The 19,827-nt window shown below is 36.7% G+C and overlaps 1 protein-coding gene across 3 annotated transcripts in view; it reads right to left on the bottom strand.

Annotated features, from left to right (window-relative positions):
* Positions 1 to 19,827, bottom strand: part of LRRC49 (leucine rich repeat containing 49) — a 221,103-nt gene that overhangs the window by 174,561 nt on the left and 26,715 nt on the right. For all 3 annotated transcript variants that reach the window (XM_074234526.1, XM_074234525.1, XM_074234527.1), the window contains one exon: positions 18,919 to 18,985. In XM_074234526.1, the coding sequence (XP_074090627.1) occupies positions 18,919 to 18,985 (67 nt within the window). The remainder of the gene's footprint in view (positions 1 to 18,918; positions 18,986 to 19,827) is intronic.

Raw genomic sequence — 19,827 nt, 5'->3', positions numbered from 1 at the left:
ACAATGGAAGCATCCTTGGTCCTAAGGGATAATCTCTTCTTGTCATATAACTCAGAAAATTTCAGACAGCTTTTGAATGTGCAATGGATATCTCTCTGGTACATCTCAGTTGGAATAGAAGCAGCACAAGGCATTTTGTCATATGAGAGAAGATTGACATTCAAAACTTTTTCTCCATTGGAAATTTGTTTAGAGAGAAATTTCAGTCTGAGTTAAACAATCAATGGCTTCAGCACTGATTGATGATAATCTGTTGAGAAATGATGGAAGTATTCAACCCATCTTTCCAGGATCATGTCCTTATCACTAATCAATGTAGCTCTATCACCACCAAGCAGTTGAGATGCATTAGGTCCTTGGCTCATAAATAGCCTTCAGGGCATGATAAAAGCACTTTGGATTGATACTATCAGCATAAAACTCAATTTCATCTGTCTTCTGCCTGAGCCAAAATTCTTGCATCACTCTAAGCTTTGCTTGAACTTTACATTTGATGAAGCTAACACTGCCTTTTTCAAGACAGATAAACTATTCTGCTGGTATATACCTTCAATTAGCAGCTTCTGTATTTCCACATCATTTTTTTCAAACTAATCTTTATGTTTGTGAGTGTTCTGACCCAGATGAGTAATACAGTGCTGTACAACAAATCTCTGAAAGCTGCCCACTCCTTTTCTGCTCCCCTGTTGCCAACTGTGTGTTGGCTCAACTTTCTCTCAAAGTAAGCAACAAACTGCTTCCTCTCCAAGAAACACTCTATTCTGTTGACATTAAGTCTTCTATTAATTGTCCTGCCTTTGTGTCACCACTTTGTTGAATTGAATATTTAGCTTGGAAAAGATTGTCTATAATCAGTCTAATAATATGTACAAAACATATACATACATACATATATATATGTATATATATATATATATATAAAATATATACAGATATTGCCTTCACCTTGCTCACATCCTATCTATATCTCCTCCTAACAATGATCTTGTTTACTGCAAGGGTGCATCCATGTAGTTTCACTGCATGGAGATAAATGAAAGACAGTGTTGATGATGAGGTGAAGGTTTAAAACCCATTCTGATCCTGGGCAAGGCCATATGCTGGTTCCCCCACCCAAGGTCCCCCATTACTTTTGCATGAACTTAGTTGTCTTTGCATATACCAGATACTCCCTCTAGGAACTAGCCATTCCTGGAGGTTGAATCCTGGGAGGATTGGCTACCCACCCAGAGGCTCAATGTTTAATTAATTTCAGAACCTTGGTGATAAGTCTTCCCAGGTCATACATGTACTCTTCACATGGTCATGAGCATACTCTTCACATGTCCTGGTTAAGTGCCAAAAAGTTATATAAGCCTATTGGCAGTGTTCCACCTTTGTCTGGGACCCCTTAAAAGTCCCTAACATTGAGAGACTTCTCAGAGTTTTGCCCATGGAAAGGACGCTTTGCCTGGGATATTTTCCCAGTCAGGACTCTAAAGGCTATAACTCCCGGAATTCCCCAGCCACTGTTGACTCTGATGTTGGTGCTCCCCTAGTTGGTGATATTTTCTCTTTCTTTCTCCTCTATGCTCATGTTACCTTAATTATCATAGTGGGATTGATGTTGCTATTTGTGTGCTTCTGCTGTGCTTTTAGAAGTGTTCTATATCATGTATATTATTATGATTTTGCTTCAGTGTCTTTAATAAATTCATTATCAATCATTTAAATTGGTGAGCGTGTCATTTTGTAGGAGTGAATCGAAACCAAAATTCCTTAATCAAACATGAAGTCATGAAATGCACAAGTCTTCAGTGAATAATGTAGAATTAAATGAGCACTGCCATTGTTTCTGATACCACTCCTCCCAAGAATTCTCTTCCATGTCTAGAAGTCTGAATCTGCTCTAGCATTAATGTCACCCAGAATTATAAGCTTGCTAATTCTGGGGCCATTGATGATATAGTCTCCAGTTTTTTATAAAATTTTTCTTTGACCTCATCAGGGTTCATCATGGTGGGAGCATAGGCCTGAGGGATAACCTCCTCTTGTCACATAACTCAGAAAATTTCAGTCAGCTTTTGAATGTTTAATGGATATCCCCTGTTAAATCTCAGTTAGAATAGAAGCAGCATGAGGCACTTTGCCACGTGAGAGAAGTTGATTAACATTCAAAACATTCTCTTCTGTTGGAAATTTGGTTAGAGAAAGATTGACTTCTATCTGAGTAAACAGTCAAAGGCTTCAGCTTTGCTTAATGATAATCTATTGAGAAACTATGTAAGTTTCGGAGTAGTGTTTTCCTCCAAGTAGTAATTGCATTGTTGTGAACCTGTCATTTACTTCTTTTGGTAGGCATATGAGCTTGTTGATTAAAACAGTTTCCTTTTCAAAACTTACACCAGCTCCACAGTGCTTTCCCTCCACTAAAGTCATTCCCAAAAAATCTTGTTAGTAGTTATAGAAATACACACACACACACACACACACACACACACACACACACACACATCACACATCACACATATACATATATATATATATACACACACATACAGCATAAATACAAAATGGATACAGTGAAGTTTTAGGAAGGGGAGAATTTATAATAACTGGAGTGGGTCTCAGAAAAGTCTTAATTAGAAGGTATTGCTTAAACTGAGCTTTGTCATTTTTTTTTCAATTAATCAGAATTTTTTCTCTCTTCCACCCTCCCAGTACCATGAAAGGGCAGGAAAAAGAAAAGCAAAACTCTCATAATAAGTTTACATATTTAACCATAACAAATCCCTACATTGGTCATATCTAAAAATGTATGTTTCATTTGGCCTCTTATATAGAGAACACTTCTTTATCAAGAAATAACAAATTTATCATCAGTCCTCTGGAAATGTCCTCTGGTTGAACTTTGCAGTGGGCAGAGTTCTTAAATCTGATGAAGCTGTCTTCACAATGCTGTTATTGTATAAATTCTTCTCCAGGTTCTGCTTACTTCACTGTGCATTAACTCAGATAAGACTTCTCTGATTTTTCTAAAACAACCCCTTCATCATATTTTATGGTACAACAGAATTCCATTTCATCCATGTACCACAATTTGTTCATCTATTCCACAGCTGATGGGTACTCCCTTGGTTTCCCATTCTTTGCCACTACAAAAAAGTTGCATGTGTGACACACACATACACACACAAACACACACACACACACACACACACACACACACACTTTTCTTCCTTCTTTGACCTCTTTGAAGTACAAATCTAGTTGTACAGATTCTGCTACATCAAAGATTCATAACTTAGTGACTTTGGCACTTTCCTGGTAGATCAGTTAAAATAGCTCCACCAAGAGGGCATTAGTGAGGCTGTTTTCCTGCAACCCCTCTAACTTCTATAATTGTCCTTGTCCTTTTTTGTTATCTAAGTGAACTGTCTATTCTAGAATAATTAAATTAATGTATACAATGTACACAAAATCCACAAAAATTATTAGCAAATGTCCTATTTCTTAAATTATACAAAACAAACATCTAAAATATGGGACAGGATAGAAAGAAACAATATTCACAAACCAAAAATAGCTGTTAACAAAATATCAAAATTAAGTAAACCATATGTTCAGATTTTGTTATAGGTAACACATGGAAAAACTATATACAAGATAGACTAATTATGATCCTGGGCTAATTTAACCCTATTTGCCTCAGTTTCCTCATCTTTGAAATTAGCTGGAGAAGGAAATGGAAAATCATTCCAGTATTTCTGCCAAGAAAACCCTAAATGGGATAGCAAAAAGTCACACACAACTGAAACAACTAAACAAACACCTAGATACTCCAAGAAATGAAATGGAAGAAAAAAGGAAAGAAAAATGAAAACTACAAATAATGAAGAATTTGGTTTTTTTAGGTATCTAAGTTAATTCTTTTTTTATGGATCTCTTAATTTTATTTTTAATTCTCATTTTGTACAAATTTTTTTTTACATTAATAAAATATTCCTGTTTAAGAGTAAACAAAATACACCTACCCCCATGAATATAGACTTGCTTGGGCAATAAAGTACAGGGGAGAGAAAAAAATCAAAATTAAAAAAAGAATAATAGAAATAATTTTAGGTATGGCCAGGTGGTGCAATGGACGAAGCACCAGCCCTGGAGCCACGAGCATCCGAGCCCACATCCAGCCCCGTAGACCCAACAATAACCCAGCCGTGTGACATGCAAGCCACCTGATCCCCACTGCCCTGCAAAAACCTAAAAGGAGAAAAAAAAAGACCCAAAATAAAATAAAATACCAATAATAGTAGGCTGGGTGGCAGACAGAGCATTGGCCCTTGAGTCAGGAGCACCCGGGTCCAAATCCGGCTTCAGACACCCAAATATCACACCCTGCTATGTGGCCCCAGGCAGGCCACCCAGCCCCATTTGCCCTGTACCCTCCCGCAAATAATAATAAAAAATGTGCTTCAGTCTTTGTTCCAACACCAACAACTCTGTCGTGGGTGGATCACATTCTTTAGGATAAGTCCATCACAAAAGTTACTTCCATATTTTTCCAACATTGCCATTGCTGATCGCAACTCCCTCCTTTCTTATTGCTCCACTACCATGTACTATATTTTCTCTCTCCTTTCACTCTGACTCTGCTGTAGGGTAGCTGAGTTGTGCAGCAGACAGATCGCTGGCCCTGGGGCCAAGAGGCCCTGAGCCCCCATACCACCCCTTAGGCCCAGCATCCACCTGACCCTATGGTCCTGGACAGGCCATCCAATCCCAGCCCCTTGCAAGAAGTAAGAAAGAAAATGTGTTATATCTGACCACTCTCCCCCCATGGTCCATCCTCTCCTCCTTTATTCACATCCCCACCCCTTCCCCCTGCTCCCCCCCTTACTCCAGATGCCTATACCCCATTGAGTATATATGCTGTTTCCTCTCCTAGCCACCTCTGATGAGAGCAAAGGTTTCCTCGTTCCCCCTTGCCTCCTCCCTTCCATATCATTGCAATAGCTCATTGCAATAATAAAAAAAATTATATGAAATATCTTGGCCTATTCCCCCTCTCCTTTTTCTCTCTCCCCTTACATTTCCCTTTTTTTCTATTGACTCCATTTTTACACCATATTTTATCTTCGAATTCAGCTTTCTCCTGTGCTTCAACTATAAAAGCTCCCTCTACCTGCTCTATTAACTGAGGAGGTTCATATGAGTATTATCAGTGTCATTTTTCTATGCAGGAATCGATGCAGTTCATCATCATTAAGTCCTTCATATTTCCCCCCTCTCCTGCAATCTCCGTGCTTCACCTGAGTCCTGTATCTGAAGATAAAACCTTCTGTTCAGCTCTGGCCATTCCAGAAGGAACATTTGAAATTCCCCTGGTTCATTGAAAGTCCATCTTTTTCCCTGGAAGAAGACATTCAGCCTTGCTGGGTAGTTGATTCTTGGCTGCATTCTAAGCTCTTTTGCCTTCAGGTATATTATATTCCAAGCCCTACGAGCTTCCAATGTAGTTGTTGCTAAGTCCCGTGTGATCCTGACTGCAGCTCCATGATATTTGAACTGTGTCCTTCTGGCTGCTTGTAATATTTTCTCTTTGACTTGGGAGTTCTGAAACTTGGCTATAATATTCCTAGGGGTTGGTTTTTTGGGATCTCTTTCTCGGGGGGATCGGTGGATTCTCTCCATTTCTATTTTGCCCTATTCTAGAATATCAGGGCAATTTTCCTGTAGTAATTCTTTGAAAATGATGTCAAGGCTCTTTTCCTCATCATGACTTTCAGGTATTCCAATAATTTCTAAATTATCTTTCCTAAGTCTGTTTTCCATATCAGTTGTTTTTTCAATGAGATATTTCACATTTTCTTCTAATTTTTCATTTTTTTGGTTTTGAAGTATTGATTCCTGATTTCTGGTAAATTCATCAATCTCCCTGAACTCTCTTCTTTGTCTGAAGGATTTGTTCTCCTCAGAGAGTTTTCTTATCTCTTTTTCCATCTGGCCAATTTTGCTTTTTAAGGCATTCTTCTCCTCAATAACTTTTTTGAACTGTTTTATCCATTTGACCTAAGCTGTTTTTTAGCATGCTATTTTCTTCAGCATTTTTTTGGATTTCCTTGACTAAGCTGCTGACTTCATTTTCATGTTTTTCCTGCATCTCTCTCCTTTCTTTTCCCAGTTTTTCTTCCAACTCCTTCATTTGATTTTCAAAGTCTTTTTTGAGCTCTGTCATAGCCTGAGCCCAATTTCTGTTTTTCTTGGACTCTTTAAGATGCAGGAGCTTGTGCTTCCTTATCTTCAGACTGAGTATTTTGATCCTTCTTGGGCTCATTTGCAAAATATTTCTCAATGGTGTGCCTCTTATTTCTCTGTTTGCTCATTTTTCCAGTCTGGGCCTGGTTTGGGGGTGCTTCCTGAGCTTTTGGGATACTCCCACAAGGGTCTCAGTGTGTGAGGCTCTGTCCTCCTTCCTGGTCTGTGAATGACCATAAGTGCCCCCCTCTGCCACGGGGCTGAGGTGGGGGGGCCCCTGCTGTTCTATGGGGGGGGGGCCTAGACTGCTATCAGGATCTGAATGTGGTCAGAACCCCAGAGTCCTGCTCCAGGGGCAGAGGACAGAGCTGGGCAGTCTCTCTTCACTCCCCTCCCTCAGCTCAATGGGCTCATGCCCTGGAGGCTCCTGCTTACCTGCTCCACTTGCTTCTGTTTCCTGGATCAGGTCTGGGGAAAGACCAGGCTGCTGGTTGTGTGCCCTGAGAGCTGGGTTCCAGGTATTTGCTCTGGCAGAGGTCCCCCGTTGTTCCCCAACTTTGTGTCCGGTGCTCCCCCGGGGTGCAGCTCAGGAGACTCCCCCGCTGCTGTGAGTCATGGCTCCCAAGGCCCTGGGGCTGCCTCCGGGAGGCTGAAGTTCTTTCGCTCTGGGGGGCCACCCCTCTGGCGGACTGCCCCTCTGACCCCAAGGAGCAGAGCCTTTCTGCTCTTTTCCAGGTTACCTTGAGTAGGAGAACTGCCTCAATGGGTCCCTTTGTGGGTTCTGTCTCTCGAAAGTTTATTTAGAGTCCTTAGTTTCACATTTTATCAGAGAGTGCCTAAGACTTGATTCTTTCTTGTCTCCATCTTGGCTCTGCCCCTAATTCTTTCTTAATGACTGTAAACTCTTTCCACCAAAAGGAAACCTAATCTCAAAAGATCCTCCATCTTAAATGTCCCAAAGGCATCTTAAATCCAAAACACTCATCTCTTCTTTAAGGGCACAGCTATCCTTCAAATCTTCAAGGTTTACAACTTTAGCACCCTATTCAAATCTTTATTCTCCCACATTCCCCATGGCCAGTCAATTACCATGTACTGTCGAATATACCTCTATAGAATCCTTCATATGTGTCCCCTTTGCTCTGCTTACATGGACTCCCCTTTAGTTTAGAAGTTCACCATGTGGACTACTACAATAGTTCTTCCTGTCTCTCCCTTCTTCAATCAATCCTCACAGATTTGACAAGAGAATATACCTAGGATCCATGTCCAACTGTGTTACCTGACCAAATTTTTTAATGGCTCCTTTTTGCCTCTAGAATAAAATAGGAACTCTTTTGCTTTACATTTAAACTCATTCAGGGTATGATCCAGGCTTCTTTTTCAGACTTCTTTCTCATTAATCATCTTTATAAACTTTACAGAAGAAGTAACCTAAGTTCTATTCCTCAAACTTGACTTCCTAAATCCTAACCCATTGTTTTTGTATAGATTTTCTAGAAGGCCAAGGATAGATTCCCTTCTCACCTGTGCCTCTCTGAAGACTTAGTTTCCTCTAAGGCTAAGTTGAAGTACAAACCCCTACAGAAAATATTTCCTGATCTCTCTATATTTCCTTCCCTCTTCTTAAATTATCTAGCATCTTCTCAATTACATAAATGAAGTATCCCATCTATAGTAAAATATAAGCAACTTCTTTAAGAGAACAGATCAGTTTTGCTATTCACATAGTAGTCTTGTTGAATTGAACTCAGCAAGGGATCAAAGTCTTAGATCTGAAAGGGGATTCTGAAGCTATCAGATCAAATACTCTCACTATACAGATGAGGAAACTAAAGCTGTTAAGTGACTTGGCCAAGGTCATATAGGGAGTAACTAACTAAACTAGGATTTAAACACAGATTCTCTGAAATCAAAACCAATACTTTTTCCATTATACCACCCTACCTCTATATTGTCCTTACAGAAAAGGAAAAGAAAAAGCTAAAGCAATCAAAGTGATGCATTCAGGAGTTTTGTTGATACAAAACAAATAAAATTGGACAAGAAAAGGAAACCGGGGCGGAGCCAAGATGGCCACAAGAAAGGATCCAGGGCATGAACCCATTGAGCTGAGGGAGGGGAGTGAAGAGGGACTACAGAGCTCTGTCCTCTGCCTCTGGAACAGGACTCTGGGGCTCTGACCACATTCAGATCCTGATAGCAGTCTAGGCCCCCCCATAGAACAGCAGGGACCCCCCAACCTCATCCCCATGGCAGAGGGGACGCCGCTTATGGTCATTCACAGACCAGGAGGGAGGACAAAGCCTCACACACTGAGACCCTTGTTGGAGTGTCCCAAAAGCTCAGGAAGTACCCCAAAACCAGGCCCAGACTGGAAAAATGAGCAAACAGAGAAATAAGAGGCACACCATTGAGAAATATTTTGCAAATGAGCCCAAGAAGGATCAAAATACTCAGTCTGAAGATAAGGAAGCACAAGCTCCTGCATCTAAAGAGTCCAAGAAAAACAGAAATTGGGCTCAGGCTATGACAGAGCTCAAAAAAACTTTGAAAATCACATGAGGGAGTTAGAAGAAAAACTGGGAAAAGAAATGACAGAGATGCAGGAAAAAACATGAAAATGAAGTCAGCAGCTTAGTCAAGAAAATCCAAAAAAAAAATGCTGAAGAAAATAGCATGCTAAAAACCAGCTTAGATCAAATGTACAAAACAGTTCAAAAACTTATTGAGGAGAAGAATGCCTTAAAAAGCAAAATTGGCCAGATGGAAAAAGAGATAAGAAAACTCTCCGAGGAGAACAAATCCTTCAGACAAAGAATAGAATTCAGGGAGATTGATGAATTTACCAGAAATCAGGAATCAATACTTCAAAACCAAAAAAAATGAAAAATTAGAAGAAAATGTGAAATATCTCATTGAAAAAACAACTGATATGGAAAAACAGACTTAGGAAAGATAATTTAAAAATTATTGGAATATCTGAAGGTCATGATCAGGAAGAGCTTTGACATCATTTTCAAAGAATTACTACAAGAAAATTGCCCTGATATTCTAGAAGCAGAGGGCAAAACAGAAATGGAGAGAATCCACCGATCCCCCCGAGAAAGAGATCCCAAAAAACCAACCCCTAGGAATATTATAGCCAAGTTCCAGAACTCTCAAGTCAAAGAGAAAATATTACAAGCAGCCAGAAGGACACAGTTCAAATATCGTGGAGCTGCAGTCAGGATCACACGGGACTTAGCAGCAACTACATTGGAAGCTCGTAGGGCTTGGAATATAATATACCAGAAGGCAAAAGAGCTTAGAATGCAGCTAAGAATCAACTACCCAGCAAGGCTGAATGTCCTCTTCCAGGGAAAAAGATAGACTTTCAGTGAACCAGGGGAATTTCAAATGTTCCTTTTGGAATGGCCAGAGCTGAACAGAAGGTTTGATCTTCAGATACAGGACTCAGGTGACGCATGGAGATTGGAGGGGACTTAATAATGATGAACTGCATGGATTCCTGCATAGAAAAATGACACTGATAATACTCAAATGAACCTTCTCAGTTAATAGAGCAGGTAGAGGGAGCTTTTATAGTTGAAGCACAGAAGAAAGCTGAATTCGAAGATAAAATATGGTGTAAAAATGGAGTCAATAGAAAAAAAGGGAAATGTAAGGGGAGAAAGAAAAAGGAGAGGGGGAATAGGCCAAGATATTTCATATAATAAGGTTTTTCTTTATTACAATGAGCTATTGCAATGATATAGAAGGGGAGAGGCAAGGGGGAATGAGGGAACCTTTGCTCTCATCAGAGATGGCTAGGAGAGGAAACAGCATATATGCTCAATGGGGTATAGGCATCTGGAGTAAGAAGGAGGGGGGAGCAGGGGGAAGGGGTGGGGATGTGAATAAAGGAGGAGAGGATGGACCATGGGGAAAGTGGTCAGATATAACACATTTTCTTTTTTACTTCTTGCAAGGGGCTGGGATTGGATGGCCTGTCCAGGACCATAGGGTCAGGTGGATGCTGGGCCTAAGGGGTCGTATGGGGGCTCAGGGCCTCTTGGCCCCAGAGCCAGGGATCTGTCTGCTGCACAACTCAGCTACCCTACAGCAGAGTCAGAGTGAAAGGAGAGAGAAAATATAGTCCATGGTAGTGGAGAAATAAGAAAGGAGGGAGTTGCGATCAGCAATGGCAACGTTGGAAAAATATGGAAGTAACTTTTGTGATGGACTTATCCTAAAGAATGTGATCCACCCACGACAGAGTTGTTGGTGTTGGAACAAAGACTGAAGCACATTTTTTATTATTATTATTTTGGGGGAGGGTGCAGGGCAAATGGGGCTGGGTAGCCTGCCTGGGGCCACATAGCAGGGTGATCTTTGGGTGTCTGAGGCCGGATTTGAACCCGGATGCTCCTGGCTCAAGGGAGTGCAAAATCAGATCTTAATCAAGGAAACTTGCACCTCTGTAATGTTGCAAGGAACAGTTGGATATGTAACGTTTGTACCCTAAGAGAAGATAATAAGAGACAAGATTAACTTAGAAATAGGGTGATAGCGATATACAAGAAGGAGTGTGAGACTCCTAAAGCTAGGTTTCACTGAGTTCAAAGAAGATAAATATAAGAAGTAATGACTGAATATAGTTCATGATGTGTTCATTACTCAGCTGTTCAGATATAGAAGATAGAATTAAAGAAAGCAAAAGGATACTATGGCTAGCAAGCCTGCACCTCTCCTCCATTTGTTGGTCTGACCTAATAGAACAACCTGGCAACCAGAGAACTAGCATCTGACAGGAATACTTAAGGATCTAAGGCAGATGAATAGAATCAAACTCTCTAAGAATAGATATTATAAAAGGAAAGCAAAAGATCTTTTAAATTCAATGGTTCCAACAGGGGCTGCTCAACCTATTGCTATAAATTTACTCAATTTATTGCTGTTAGTTATAAAGAGATCAAGGTATATGATCATCCCTATGAGTGGACAAGGTCAAGTAAAACTGTAGCTCAGAACTGATGATGAATTTAACTAAAAGGCCCAAGTTCATGAGAGAATATGAAGCATATTCTGAAATTCCCGAGGTGGAGAACACAGTTTGGGATTAAGAGACATGCTAAGAGGCATGAAAAATGGTTAGAAAAAGTGGCCAGAAACACTGTACCTTTTTAGAGGAGCTAGATTCTCATTAAACACTGCCCTACACGATTTGGCTCTCACATACCTTTCCAGACTCTTCATATTATTTCCTTTCCTACATTATACTTTTCAAGTCAAGCTGATCCACTACTTGTTTACAAAACTCAACATGCTATTTCCTAAATTTCTTTGTTCTTTTTTCTTCACATATGGAATGCAGTTCTATAATTCTTCTGAACATCTGGCTCCCAAAATCTCTCTAACTTTTTTGCAGGTTCAGATTAGGTGTCACTTCTACATGAAGCCTCACTTTATCCACCTAATTAATTATAAATGGTCTTTTTCTCATCAATTATCTTGAATTTACATATCTGTGTATAGATTTTTATTAACCAAGTAGAATGTAATCTTCCTAAGGGTGAAGACTGTCCTTTCTATTTTTAAATTCCTACCAGCTAGCACAATACCTAGGACAATTGAATTGATAGTTATAGGTGGCTCCTAATCCATATGACTGTCTTTCAAATGCCTTAAGATAACTATCATGTTCCACATGAGCCTTCTCATCTCTAAGCCAACTATATACCCTCATGAGATATGGTCTCAGGACCCTTCATCATTCTGGTTTCCTACCTCTGAATGATTTCCAGATTATAAAAGTTCTTAAACTGAGGCGAACTTAATACTCTGGATAATGACCAGGCAGGGCAGAATACAGAGGAATTCTCCAGTAGTTCAAGATTATTTTAGCTTTTTTTGGCTGCCATAAATCACTGTTGACTCATTGAGATTGCAGTCCACTAAGACCTCCAGATTATTTTAAGACAAATTGATATCTAACCATATTCTCTCCATCCTATATAGGTAAAGTTGATTTTTAAACCCAAAAGTAAGACTTGACATTTATTCCCATCAAATTTTATTTAATTTGATCTAGTCCAATATTTTAATCTGGCAAGATCTTTTTTGATCTCACATAATATCCAAGGTGTCAACTATCTCTTACAAATTAATGTTAACTGAAAATTTGATGAGCATGCATGACACATTAATTCAGTTCACTGATAAGGCTAAACTGTTCAGGTCCCATTTCTAACTTGTGAAATTATTAGATTGAAACTATGTCTTTTTTTTAAATTTATCTTATTTTCAGTTAATTTATTTTGTCCTATTACTAACTATTGTCCTATTACCTAACTTATGGTGTCTCTGAACTTAGTTCAGAATTCAGCTGGTCTGCAATGAGTTAAGTTTGGAAATCTAGTTCTCCTCCTAATCACTGTTCTATTTCTGCTTCAAGGAAATCTATTATGCTTAAGGGATGTAGGTGGACATCAGGGAGTCTTGTCTACTTCACACTACCAAGCTATACGTCAAGGACGTCTGGTTTGCTAGCCAAAGAAGTTTAGTTCACTATCTCTAGTCTTGCAAGTTGACTCAAACAATGAACATTTCTTAGTCATAGGAGATAAGAAAGTGTTGCTAGCTCCTCATTCTCAATTTCCAATCAATTATATTGCTTCCTCTGTCTTATCTCTGTAGTCAATCATAATGATTTAAGTCATTCATGATGATGAATCACTTTTAACTTGTTTCTCACCTCTGATATCTTGTTCTTTTTTCTATACTCCCCAAAAACTATATATGGGAGCTGTTATCCTCACTCAGGGTCTCAGTTTTGCTGAGGAAGTTGAGATCCTCTATTTATTGGTGAATTATCACTTTACTAATAAAATGATAATGTTCAAAAATCTTTGCCTTAGTTTACCTTATTTTGACTGTAACACAAGTAATAACTATGTGACCATGTGAAAGGAAAAAAGAAAGAGAAGCATGGAACCTTGGGTCACTCACTGAAGACTTCCTGCCAAACATTAATGGATAGCCTTGTAATCCAACCATTTGATACTACAAATCCATCTAATTGCAATATTAAGTAGTCGCATTTCTACATCTCTTAACAAATAGTATGAAATGTTTTATCAACTGCTTTGCTAATATCAAGGTAAATAATATTTTCAGCATCTCTTGATCTACTAGCTTGAAAACTAAATTTTAGGTATATATATATGTATATATATATATATATATATATGAAAATTTATCATGTTTTTCTTGTAGTTAAGCTAGAGATCTATCTTATAGCTTATAAGGATGAATTTGAAACTGGTTAATAATGAAACGGTAAGAGTATTAATTAAAAGGGCTAGGCAAAGTGAAGCATTTGCCTGTAGGCTTACAGAAAAAGTAGATGAGAAAGATGAGAAATAAAGATAACAGAGATAAGAAATGTTAGAGATAGAGATATATAGATATAAATACACACACACACACACACACACACACACACACACACGTATAAAATATAAGCGCTTTTACTATCTCAAATCCATCATACCATTACCTTAGAGAAGTATAATATATTGTCTTGTCTCAGGCAGAAAAGAACTAGTTTTACTACTATCCCTCAATTCAATTTGATTCTAGAAGCAAAGATGGAATCAGGCAGTCAAATACAATGACTACTATATATGGATTAATATTGGATAGATATATTCAGAAGGAAAGAGACTTAAATGAACAAAGAGAAATGGCCAAAACAGAAAACAATTTATCTGGTCTGAAATTATAAATGGGCTGACTTTAAGAATGAAAATATTTATACTTGGTAGAAATTAGCTTAATAATGGATACCTATACATATTATGTAAATTGAATACTAAAGTAACTTTTCCCAAACAACAATTACTTTAGGTCATTTACTGCCCAATGCTTTCTAAATTATCAGAAAGAATAAATTTAAATACAAAAGATGCCATAGTTCAAAATCTTATGTGCCTAATATATAATGTTCTGTTTCTTTTAAAAACGTATCTGCTGTGGACCCCAGTTATTTCTTCCTAAAAGATAAAAACTTTAAGCCAAATTATTTGATTCCATAAATCTTCTTGACCAATTAAATTCACCTAAACTACTAGATAGAAAAGTCGATTTCAAGTTTGATAGACCTAGATTCAAATCCTGCTTCGGACACTGACTGTGTGACTCTGGACAAGTCATTTAATTCCTCTGAACTTCAGTCTCCTCATCTATAAACTAAGTGAAGCCAAAACTAACTTGGATTCCAGAGAATCAGTGAAGAAAATGGTGACCACCTCCTGTCAGAGAGATGAAAGACTCAAGATACAGAATAAGACATACATTTTTGGAAATGGTCAATGCAGGAATTTGTTTTACTTGATTATGTATATATTTTTTTTAGATTTTTCAAGGCAATGGGTTTTAAGTGGCTTGCCCAAGGCCATAAGGCTAGGTAATTATTAAGTGTCTGAGGTTGGATTTGAACCCAGATACTCCTGACTCCAGGACCGCTGCTCTATTCATTGCGCCACCTAGCCACCCCGATTATGTATATTTCTTACAAGGTTTGTTTTGCTTTGTTCCCCTAGTTAAGGAACAAGAGATGGGAGACAAGATTAACCAACACGTATTAATTAAATAAAATGAAAGGTAAGAAATAATATAAATAAAAGGAGTGGACTGAATTGCCTTTAATGTCCATTCCAGTGCTAAATCCATATTTCTATGACCATATAACTTTGAGCTCTGCATGCAAATAGTTAATAGGATTTCATCTTCTAAGAACCTTAACCCTGCAGTATCTAGCTATTCCATACTTCATTTCTGTTGTAGTTGAGTTCTGTATATATTGCCTGAGCTTCAGGCAGCAGCTGTTGTTCAAGGGCAGTAATGTTTACTGTTGAAAATAAGGTTCCCCCAACAGGATACCACCACATTTGGGGGAGAGGTGTTTGTATGTGTATGTGTGTGTAGATGTATAGGTGTGTGATTGTGTAGGAATGTGGATGTGGGTATGGGGGTGTTGGTGTTGTCAGGGCTGGATAGCATTAGTGCCCAGTCCCTTGGTGACCTGAACTTAAAGTTGGCTTCCAAGTCAGTCAGTTCTGAGACTTACTAGAACAAAGAATCCTAATCCCTACCAGTTTTCAACAACAGGGGAATATAACTAGACAATGTACTGGTCATCATGGATGATGTGACCTCTGAGATGGATTTCAATCCAAAATGCCAGGACATAGAAACACATGTGTGCACATGTAGAAATTTTGTTCTTCATAATCAAAATGCTGCTTCTAGAATTATTTTCCATGAATTTGAATTAGATATTAAAAATGCTACAAAAGACCTCTTGATTTCTGAATTCATAAAAGAACATTACTATGAATTATATTCATAAAGTTCTTAGTATAGTGTCAGGCACACAAAAGGTGCTTAATAAATGCTTTTTCCCTTCCCTACTTTACCTGTTACAACAAATGCTTCATTTTAAAAAAATTATTTCTGATCATTTTCATTTTTACACAGAAATTGTGAATACTTTGTATTAAAAAATTAAGTTAAATGGACAGGTATTCCATCTAATCTAAGGGAGAATGATAGTTAGAAATAAGTATTACAAAAATAAGCTGAAGAATATTCTGGTAGAATGTTAAACTGCATCATTCTTAGCTTATAATTTTATCTTGGGAGTTGTTTCATGTTTATTTTATTTTCCAGCTCATCAGGCTTTTTTTTTGTAATGAAGGAAAAAAAAGTAAAATTGAGAAGTTTATCAATATATTAAAGCCAGCATCCTTTTTACTGACATTATTGAAAATAACTCAGACATATATCTCATTTAATCTTAACTCCCATTTTTTGTTCCTAATATGGAACCATATATATTATAAGAAAATGCAAAAATATTTCATCTGAGTTAGTAAGTTATAATATTCTTTTATAAAATAAATGAAAAATATAAGAGTAAACTAAAAGATGTTTAAAGAGCTCAATCTTTTTAAGTGAAAGTACAACTCTCTTATTTTAGGTTCTTTTTGATGCAAAAGAAGTATTTTTATAAAAAGTTTTAATTAACTAAAAATATTTTTCAAATGGGATAACTTGATTTCATTTTGGATTTTGATTTTTAAGATCTAGTTCAGGCAACATTGGAAATTAGGAGTTAAAAGGCATAAAGTTGCAAGATAAAAGATGGTCAAGTCATTTGAAAAACTAAAGTATTATAAAAATATGAAGTCAAGTTCAAAATCATAACAAAACATTCAAATCTGCATAAATAGTTTTCTGTCTAAAGAAATTAAACAAAAATTCCTTAAAGAATCCTTAATTTGATAATGAAGTTACAAGAACAATGTACTGGCATAGTCTTAACCCATTTCATATACTGGACAAACTATAGGAACTCAAGTGACATCTTAACCTGCTCTCTATAATCCTAGTGTAAAGAAAATTGCTAATAGCAATGAGAACAAGCAAACAGGGACCCGAGAAGTTGAGGGATAATACTATCAAAGCTGAGGCTACGAAGAGGGTAAGAAGCAACCTAGAGTAGAAAATACAGGAAGGGATAGGATGAGGCATATTTAATATTGCTTCTTCTAAATGCATATTTTTTTAGTAATAGAAGATTCTGCTCTGCTTTCTATGTGGGTGGAGGGGTTAGATAAAGGATGCATTATTGAAAAGTCTCCTTTCCTACACCACCTACTACAGATTTGCTCTGTGTGAAAACACATCTAGCCTCACAACCCTCAGCAGACAAGACATTTATGGCTGGAAACCCTCAGCAAAAAGACTCAAAAGCGCCAATGAAAAGTAGTACAAAGAGAACACAATTTTCCAATATGGGTTATTATTTTAGCTGATTTTTATAACAACCCTGTGAGATAAACAACTGGTTTAATATGTTTTTTTAACTTAGAGGAATATATGTTTTAATTAATGATAATTACTTAAGAGAAATCTCAAGCAATCAAAACAATATTGACTACAATATTCTTGTGCTAGAAATGCTATGACAATGAAAGAAAAGATATAAGAAAGATTAAATAGCAACTCAAAATTACAGCTTTATTTCCATACAAAATGACAGAATAAAGATGGCAAATATTATAAAAGTTTTAAAAAGAACATTTACAGAAACCATAAAGGTGGTCATAAAGACTTCATAAAGGAAGGATGACAAAAATCATTACCACACAAATAGAGAGAGAGAACTGGATTTGGAAACTAGAAAATCTCTATTTCATTTCTTACTCTGCTACTTTCTCCCTTTGTGACCTTTGACAAATCACTTCCTCACTTGTTAATTTAGAAGTCTGGACCAGATGATTTGAGGTTGCTATTAGTTTTAGATTCTGTGACCCTGTCATCTGAACAGAGAAACAGGAAGAAGGAATAGAATAGAATAAATAAAGCCATGGAGTTGGGAGTATTTCAGGTAAGTGAACAGAGAATATTGACTGGAGCAGAGTTTATGGAGAGGGGTAATAGGAGATAAAGCTGTTAAAATAAGTAGAGTCCAAGAAAGCATCAAGCACCAGAATTAAGTTCTTTATCTTGCACATAACATGATAAAAATAGGCATTTCAGAATGGTTAGGCTAGCAGCAATGTGAAAAACAGAGTAAAGGATCAAACTTTTGGACGACAGCTGGAGGAACAAGAGTGATTTAAAATGTGAAAAAAAAGTGATTTTAAAAAAATGAAAGGTAACAGCAAAGCACATAGAAAATTAAAGAATAATAAATACATTCTGAGTCAGGTATAAAAATATACATGATAGCTACCAAAATTACAATAGACAAGGGAAGACAAGGGTACACAACAGATGGAGTGACTGCTTTTAATAATGCTTTGTTTTATTGTGAATATTTTTTGTGACAGAAACTATTATAGTATTTGGTAACAAAAGGAATTAAAAAAAAAAAGGAAAGAAGTTAGAGAGACATCATAGCAAAATGGCCAGTGTTAAGCTTGGAGCCAGGAAAACTTGGGTGGGATCAAATCCTGATTCTGATACTTAAAAGGTATATAACCTTAAGTAAGATGCTTAACATCCTTGAGTCTCAATTTCCTTGTATTTAAAATGAGGATTATAAAACCTGCAATACCTATACTCAAAATTTCATGAAGTTCAAGTAAAATAATGAACGTAAAGTGTTTTGCAAAGTTTACAGCATTATGTAAACTTCAATAATGATAATGAAGAAAGAATCAACAAGACTTGGTTACAAATTAAATAGCAGAGGAAGCACTTATCTGATATACATACTACCTGGGACATTTGCCATAAAAACAGAAGAAAATATAGCAACCATATAGTTTTATTTCTGTTGACCCCGTATCAAATTTCATATATTGGTTCCCTAACTTCCTACCAAATAAATGACACAACAGAGATAAAATAAATAACTATATAAATGTGCATAGATAGGTACACCAATAAATAAACAAAAATCATCATGGTAAGGATTTTGAATTATCTGTTTCTATGGTAATATGTACCTTTCCTTTCTGAATGTCTAAGTTTCAGATATATAAGTAAAAGGGTCCATAGAAATTTTCATATGTACATGTGTGTGTGTGTGCACACACGCGCTCTTCTTCAAAAGTAAAACTAAAAGAAAAAATACATGAATTATATTTTTCTTTGACTTTACTTCCAAAGAAATAGAAATATGTATACCTGATTTCCATGAAGGTCCAACACATCCAGGCTTTTCAGATTATCCAGATTTGAGATTTTCTTAATTCTGAAATATACAAATTTTGACAAAAGTTGTTTTTCAATGATAAAAAAGAAATTTATAAACTTTATCTTCAAATAAATCTTCAGAAATCTCTCTACTTTCCATCTTGTTCTGGCTTATATGCCAGAAGAGAATTTAATTTTCCATATTTATTTATTTATTCAACTATTCAGAAAAGTATTATTTGTTTCAGTATAGAACATTGAATTGAAAGGTACCTTTGAGATCATCGTGTATAGTCCCTTAATCTTTCCAATTATTATTCCTATTAGCTATTAAGATAAAACAGAATTGACTGACCACTATAACTGATGTCCTTGAGAGTATGCTCAGGGAAATCTGTGTTCAAATATCAACTTACACAAATCAAATATCAACTTACACAAATACTGTGTGACCACAGCTAAGTCACTGAGCCTTGGTTTCCTTATCTGATAGGGATAATAATATCTAAAGTTCCTGTGTCACAGGGTTGCTATAAGATTCAAAATTGTTTGCAAGTCATAAAGTACAATATTAGGCTCAGTTTTATAATAAAATATAATTTAGATGTGCCTCATTTAAAGTAATATTCATAAAATTTTGGATATTGAATTGATCTCCATCAAATCTATATTTCCAAATCAATTTACATTTTCCCATTGATATACATTATAATTTCACATATAATAGCCTATAGAAAATTACATTTGTAAATCATATAGTTCCTTAGAAGGAAAGATGTATTTTTGTATTTTGGGGGGGGTAGGTCAATCATTATATGAAGAAAAAGTTCAATTTTAATTTTATTGTTGTTTTAATTTACCTGTATCTTAAGATACAACAAACCTTGTAAAAAATCACAC

Source organism: Macrotis lagotis, chromosome 4 (genome assembly GCF_037893015.1).
Source record: "Macrotis lagotis isolate mMagLag1 chromosome 4, bilby.v1.9.chrom.fasta, whole genome shotgun sequence".
In the NCBI taxonomy this organism is placed as follows: domain Eukaryota; kingdom Metazoa; phylum Chordata; class Mammalia; order Peramelemorphia; family Peramelidae; genus Macrotis; species Macrotis lagotis.
This window is presented reverse-complemented; position numbering and strand designations above follow the sequence as displayed.